General features: G+C 45.3%; 1 protein-coding gene across 9 annotated transcripts in view; it reads right to left on the bottom strand.

Moving 5' to 3' along the window:
* The window catches only part of OSBPL3 (oxysterol binding protein like 3), a 153,240-nt gene that overhangs the window by 46,033 nt on the left and 99,461 nt on the right, over window positions 1-7,746 (bottom strand). For all 9 annotated transcript variants that reach the window (XM_025208102.1, XM_025208103.1, XM_025208101.1 and 6 more), the window contains 2 exons: window positions 7,243-7,399; window positions 1,929-2,059 (listed from right to left, as the gene is read on the bottom strand). In XM_025208102.1, coding sequence (XP_025063887.1) covers window positions 1,929-2,059; window positions 7,243-7,399 — 288 coding nt within the window. The remainder of the gene's footprint in view (window positions 1-1,928; window positions 2,060-7,242; window positions 7,400-7,746) is intronic.

The following is a 7,746-nucleotide window of genomic DNA, read 5'->3' as shown; positions in this document are numbered from 1 at the left end:
CAGCCGCTTCAGATACTCGGCAATAGACTAAACAGGCAGCAGTCCTCACCACGCTGGACACAGCTGCCTCCAGCTGGTAGGTCTGTTGTGGTGGGCAGAGTGGGGAGGGAGGGATTGAGGCTGTGACAAGCTGCCCAGCCGGGGTGGGATGCACAGGACTCGAGAAGGGGGACAGGGGAGGGTGCAAGATGCGGGCGCAGCAGCGCGCAGAGAGGGGTCTATGCCCTGTTGCCACTTACCCAGCCAAGGTGGTGGGAGGCAGGATGAGGGCATGGCTCGCTCTGGGCAGAAGGGGCCAAGCAGCAGTAGGGCATAGCCCCCGCTCCCAACAGTGCTGCATCTTCCCATGCGCCCCCTCCCCCACTTGCCATCTGGGCAAGTGGTGGCAGCGCCTGCCCCACCAGGCTGGCTGGGCAAGTGGCAGCAGGGCAGAGCCCCTGCTCCCAGCGCTGCTGCCCAGCTGAGGTGGGGGGTGGTGTGGTGTGATGCAGGTGTGGCTCGCTCCAAGTGGAAGGGGGCAAGCAGCAGCAGGGCATAGTTCCTGCTCCTAGCACTGCCGAGCCCGCATCTTGCCCCAACACCCCGCCACTGCTGGGCAAATGGCACCAGGGCAGAGCCCCTGCTCCCAGCGCTGCCATGGCCACATCAGCGCTAGAGGCAGGGGCTCTGGCTTGCCACTGCTTGCACAGCTGGAGCAGGGGGGCGGTCACTGCCGCTGGGGTAGGAAGGCAAGCAATGCAGGCACCACACTGCTGGGAGCTGGGGCTATGCCCTGCTGCTACTTGACCCCTTCTGCCCAGAGCGAGCCATGTCCATATCTTGCATCCCCCACCCCGGCTGGGCAAATGGCAGCAGGGCATAGCCCCTGCTCCAAGCACCGCCGCGCCCATATCCCGTGCCCTGTCAGCCCCAGCCCCAATCCTTCCCTCCCCCATACCCTTTCCCTCCCCCTCCGCCCACCACAACAGACTTACCAGCTGGAGGCAGCTGTGTCCAGCGTGGTGAGGACTGCTGCTTGTTTAGCCTATGGCTGAATCTCCGAAGTGGCGCCAAATCTTCAGATCTGATTCGACCAAACTGAATTGGGACAGTGATCTGAATCTCCAAATTGAATCGCTGTCCTTCCGAAATCGTCTGAATCCAAATTCGAAATGAATACTTGCCGTTTCGCACAGGCCTATTGAGCACCCTTGTTCTCTTACTCTATAAACTAAAGATATCTAAGAAAATAGATCAATGCAAAAATATAACTGTTGGAAAAGAAGAACTGTTCTTTCAGTTGCATTTCAAATCTATTTTGCAGCACCACAGTCCAACATCTGAGCCTCCGATGGGTTGATTCAAACAGGAGGGACAACTACATGCACTCAACAACCCAAGATGTCATCTTCAACCAATGCACATTATGAAATGCCTGATTGTTGCACGAACACACACACACACACACACACGCATACACACTCCTTAGCGGTAAACATAAAAAGGCATTATAAAGTGATCTAGAATCTGAAATCTGACAGTTTCTTTAAGGTGTCACACTCCTGCAAATCACCGCTTCATAATATCATAGCTACGACCATGAAATTCCCAACAGTTATACGGTACTGTTTACTATCAAATGCAGCCACCCTAGTTTACTGCCAAGTGCAAAATTTATTTGATTTGTTAGTGAAAGCAGTGACATTGAATACTGAATTAATGTTGACAATAACATTTCCAATATTTACTAAAACAAATATATATTAATCTGTTATCATTTTGAGAGGCCCATGCACAACTTTAAGGTTTAGAAAAAAGACTACCAAGCATAATTTACTTTGCTTTTAATATGAATTAGATTCAAATATAGCCCAAGATACTGATGAAAAATCTGATTAACTATTACAACTAACACCAGCAAACTTCACCAAAATCATCATGCAACTTACGGATGATAAGGCATTCTTCAGTCCAGCTATCTGTGCAGATGGAGACGAGGATGCATCTTGTTCCAACATCTGCTTTAGCTTTTCTCTTTCAGTTGATAGTGTACTAAAAGCTGACCTTAAGGTGAAGTACACTGCAATAAATGTTTAAGTCAGTTACAAAAGAGCTCCCAGTTGTAGAGCAAGTTGTGAAACATTTCCGTTTCAGTGCAGTATGATATGAAACATGATGAAAGAACCAAACTGTGAATCTAGTAGTTCAGCTAGAGTATTAAAGATGAGCAATGCTCTTCACAATGAAGACTTAGCTTTTTTAATAGGAAAAGCTAAACAATCCTAACTAGGATGAATCTAGGATAATTTATCTGTACTTTTTTTCAAAGTGTGATTTTCATGTCTCTATTATAAATGGCAGTAATGCAACTACACATATTCTTAATTTGGTTCTCTTCCTTAGTTTCTTTTTATGAATGACCGTATTTATGCAATTCTAAGACAAGTTTTTTCCCCCCTGTTTAACATGGCTAGGGAGGGAAGCAGGAACTTGGCAGGTAGGGGGATGGAAGGGACCCAAGGCTGTAGGGGGAGCAGGTAGGGGGACAGGCACAAGCAGGGGGCAAGCTGCTTGACCTCCCCATACCACCTACTGCCCCTGTACAGTGGGAAGTCTGAATTAAAGACAACCCCCCAATGATTATATTCTATACATGGAGAAATATAAACAAACCTATAAATGTTCTATGTATAGAATCTTGTTATTGGGGTGTCATCTTAGATTTGAGTAAATACTGTAGTAAAATTTTCAGTTAAAAAAAAAAAATCAAGTTGCAGCAAGGGAAGTTTAGGTTAGATATTAGGAAAATATTTTAAACTAGAACGGTAGTAAAACACTGGAGCAGGTTACCCAGAGAGGTTGTGGAATCTCCATCCTTGGAGTTTAAGACCCGGCTAGACAAAGTCCTGGCTGGGAGGATCTAGTTGGCGATGGTCCTGCTTTGAGCAGGGGGTTGAACTAGATGACCTCCTGAGGTCCCTTCCAACCCTAATTTTCTATGAAAACTTCTGAGGGAATATCCTAACGTTCTTAGGATACTGCAGTATGTCAAACCACCTTGCAACTGCAGGGCACCCCTGGGGAAGACCAGGACCAATAGAGAGAAACTCCTAGAAGGCCACTTCAGGCTTAATATCAGGAAAAACTCCTTCAGTCAGGGTGTCCAGACTGTGGAAAAAACTCCCTCCAGAGATGGTGCAGTCACCTACCCTGGAGGTTTTCAAAATGAGACTAGACGGTCACCTCGCTGGGGTCACCTAACCCCAGATGACTTCCTGCCTCGAGTGGGGGGGGGGCTGGACCCGATGACCTGCAAGGTCTCTTCCAGCCCCTCACAATGTATGAATTCTTTCCAAGCGATCCGTGGGAGAATCTGTGCCCTTCTGGGAATGCAAAGGAATTGCAGGAAAGCACAGGACAATTTTCAGCACTTGAGTGCCTTGCCTATGTCCTTACTGTAAAGCAGGGGGGATACTACCCCAAGTGAAAATTTCACTTCAGCTCTGGCCTACAGCCATGATGGGCCAGCTAGACTCATCTGAAATCACTACTAAATTCATGTCAGATTTTTGCAAGTGGTTGGAGCCACGTAAAAAGTATCACCCAAATAAAAGCCAGGTTAATTCTTGTAGTGCAGACAATGCCTCAATGCAGCAGCATGGCTAGAAGTGGGTGAGTGCAACAGTCTCAGACTCCAATGCAGATGCACTGCTTGAATGGCAACTTCTAGGGAGACTTTGCCATAGCAGCAGCAGCCTCACATGGTGGCAGTAGCAGCCTTGGAGCCACGTAAAAAGTATCACCCAAATAAAAGCCAGGTTAATTCTTGTAGTGCAGACAATGCCTCAATGCAGCAGCATGGCTAGAAGTGGGTGAGTGCAACAGTCTCAGACTCCAATGCAGATGCACTGCTTGAATGGCAACTTCTAGGGAGACTTTGCCATAGCAGCAGCAGCCTCACATGGTGGCAGGACCAGCCATAGGTGGGGGCACCATGCCACTGCAGCAGCTGATGGTGATGGTGATACAGTGGGAGCTGCCAGGGATGGACATGCATGCATCCAGGAGTGCAGCCGGGCAGCTTGGAGAGCAGCATCTGGCTGGTAAGTCTGTGGAGATGGAAAGGGGGTGGGGAGGGACATGGGAGGGCAGATTGAATCCCCTGTGATGAGGGAGGGAGTGGGGCTGGGGGTGCACAGCCAGGATGAGGCACAGCATGGGAGCTGCAAGCAGCTTGTCCAGGGGGGTGCGGGAGGATGGGGACGGTGAGCGGGGGTGGCTCCTGCTGCTGTGTGCACCCCGGGGGAGGTACAGAGACATGTGTCCCCTGGATCTATGCAGAGGGAGAGGGTGGACTGCATGCTGCAGGCTGGGGCCAGGGGTGGCACCGGGCTTCTCCTCATGGTAGAGAGGACTAGGCTGGGGCTGTGCTTCGGGAGGGTGGCAGCAGTGCTGGGAGGGGGGCCCCCCTCCCATAGCTGCCCTGCCATAGCCCCTTTTCTAGTGCTGCCACTGCCTGCCCTGAGTGCAGCACTGGCTCAGTCCCCACAGCACGAAGGGCCTAGCACTGCCCTTGGCCCCAGCCTGCAGCAGGCAGCCTGCCCTTGCCTCGCGCACAGATTCAGGGGCACATGCCCCCTGTGCCTCCTCCAGGGTGTGTGCAGTGGCAGAAGCTGCCTGCCCTGCCCTCCTGCACCCCCCGGATTTGCTGCTTGTGGCTCCGTCCCCCACCCCAGCTGTGCAGCTCCTGCCCTTGCCCCACTCCCTCCCTCATCATAGGGGCCTCAATCTGCGTCCCCATGCCCCTTCCCTCCCCCTGTCCCTTCCCCCGACAGACTTACCAGCCAGATGCTGCTCTCCAAGCTGTCAGGCTGCATATCGGCAAATTGGCACGCTGATATGGCTTGTTAATAGTCCATTGGTATCGGCCCAAAAAAATCTTTATCAGTTCACCCCTAGACTTCAGTGTTGGGATCTGAGACTTGCTGTCAAGATTTGCAAAAGTGATCAGGAATTTTAGGAGCTTTTAGAACCAGAGAACGGTGATCTAAGCTTATTAAATACAAATCAATATTGATGAAGGAAAGATCCAATTAGTTTTTATGTCATACTCAATACAAAGTGTCCTGGAAGCCATTAATAAACTACCACTGATATGTCAGAACTGAGGAATAAGCAAAAGAATAATTATTAGCATGTGTCCAGGAGAAACAGATTGATGATGCTTTCTGAACAGGCCAATCACCAGATTAGATCCAACTCTTATTTACTCTTAAATAAAATAACGTTTGGCCATAAGGAACTACTTGTAATTGCAATGAACAAAACGGAATATTTCTTAATATCTTTATTACAATATGATAGGGCATATAAAAGTGGGTGAAGTTTTAAACAGCGTACTAAATACTCTCAAAGATGACAGCAGGTAATACTCTTTAGCTCGCATGTAGAACATCAGTATTCCAAGTCATTTTCATGAGGTATTTTTTGTTATTTCTACCATTTGTGAATAGTGTAGAAAAAGTGTACAAAAAAAGGTCTTTCCGTTACTTTTTAAGTATAGTTCCCACAGAAGCTCTAAATTTCTTTTTTCCGCAAATATAGTGATAGTTACAGAAAATACCTTGAGAGCAAAGGGGAAAGAACTGTATAATTGCTGAGTTATACTGAAAGAATGCTCTCTTAAAAATATATTATTCGGATGCAAAACTAAGATCTGTCATTTCAAAATTTTGAAATGACATCAACAGAGGCTCTAATGATCTAATGTAGAAAAAAATTAAGGTTCATATTGAGAAGTATACTAGCACATTTTAAAACTACGGCAAGAGTACAACTTCTAGTGATACATTTGGCTTAAATTTGTCACAAAAGATAAAAAAAAAACAATTTTCTCTCATCTATTTTTCATTCTTTTTAGAAGCATAAAACAGGGGGCAATATAAAGAAGCATTAACAAAATGTTACATAACCGTCATAAAAGGATACAACAGTCAGTTCAGGCTCCCTAACTAATGTGTTGTGCCATGAAACACATACCAATGATATACTTGAACTTCTATAAGAGTAATATTTCTCCCAAGAGGATATAGAGGAGGAAGTGTCTTTAAGAAAAATTTTAGTCCATTTTTACTATTGGGCATTTCTTTTCAAAGTTGTACCATTTTTTACATTTGATGTTGCAAAGCTCCGTGTTTGAACTTTATGTGAACAGTTCCTTTATATGATCATACCACCATTTTTGCAAGAAAAACTTAATGGCATCACTGAATATTTTGTATAAAAGTGCATTTTTAATGAACTGTCCTTATTAAAAGGTGCAATGCTTAAAAAAAAATCTTTAAGACTTGTCTGCAAAAGTACTCTTCTTATCCCACCTATTCACCCTAAAAAACATGGGGTACAAGGATGGATTGAGGGGCAAGGGAGACACTGGCCCCTTTATGATAGCAAAGCATAGCTAATAAAATGTTCTTGCAGAAAAAACCAACTAGTGGCAGCTCAAGCTGGTCTGCTGGCTGCTTTACATGTGATTGGACTCTTCTGTATTCTCTAAAAATAGGTTACTACCATAGCAACCCTTGCATCACAAACAAATGTTAGCTCTGACATACAGTGAACTATGCTAAATGCAGATATGCTTGCATGGTCACACAAGCGACTCATGGAAAGTACGGTATACTGCTGCAATCTATAGAAATTGATTTTAGAACTACAGCTTCTACCAGAATCTAGATCTATTACACTTTTAGATGCAAGCACAGGCCATCATTGAACAGTGAGTTAAAATTATAACAGTTCCATTTAGCCTGGTTTGTCTCCTCAAGCTCAGATCTTGATGAAATCTTGAACAGAGACCACTGGAGCACATTATTAGCAAAAAACCACCAAAACTAAGAAAACAATGCTCCCCCCAGCCCACTAGTTTCTTTTTAAGTTAATTTTAAAAACTCTGTTTTTAAAAAGTATATATGCTGCATACATCTGCACATATTATATGTGAAGCCGTATAATATGCATCTTATGGAGTTGGATAGGACTCCAATTGTATATGGATTTCAAATATATCGTTCTGGAGGAAAAGGCTGTTTAGTGACTTAAGACTTCCATGATTCAATACGTGCAATGTGTTGAGGGGGTGAGGTATGGGAAGAACTATCCAAGGCTTAAAATTTTTCCTCTTAAATCTAAAGCATGCTCAGAAGTTGCACTTTATTATTTTACCTGATACTTCACAAAAGCACCCATGAAAATCTCAGTTACCTTTATGCGCAACATGACACAAGTCTTCTTGCATTTTAGAAAATTCCGCTGATGTTTCCAAGCCATCAGAGTAATTTTTCTCTTCCACAAAATCTATTGTAGACAAATTTGGATTCGAAGCATGCAGTCTCAGAGGGGCAGAAAATACTGAAGGCACCTATGAGAAGGACATGAACATGAACCTGTAATATTTTCTTTGTTGTACTCATTGTCCACAGCATATAAGCAAGGCTTAGGCAACAGCAATGGAAGAAAAGCTGTTGACTGGCAACGGATTCCCATGTGGAGCACACATTTCGCAAAACGAAGTGGGAAGATAATCATGCTCCAAGTTCCAAACTTAAAAGAGATTTGGTAAAACATTAGATGAAGCATGAGTTTTGGCCCAGCAAAGTTTACAGAGACCCTCCTACAGATATGGACAAATATATGTTTTTAGCAGTTTCAAAAGAAGTGGAGGAGCTGCTGCTGCTGCTCAGAAGACCAACAGCTGTTGTGCTGTAA

Source organism: Alligator sinensis, unplaced genomic scaffold (assembly GCF_000455745.1).
Source record: "Alligator sinensis unplaced genomic scaffold, ASM45574v1 scaffold978_1, whole genome shotgun sequence".
NCBI lineage: Eukaryota > Metazoa > Chordata > Crocodylia > Alligatoridae > Alligator > Alligator sinensis.
The sequence above is the reverse complement of the archived record's forward strand: the minus strand, read 5'-3'. Positions and strand labels throughout refer to the sequence as shown.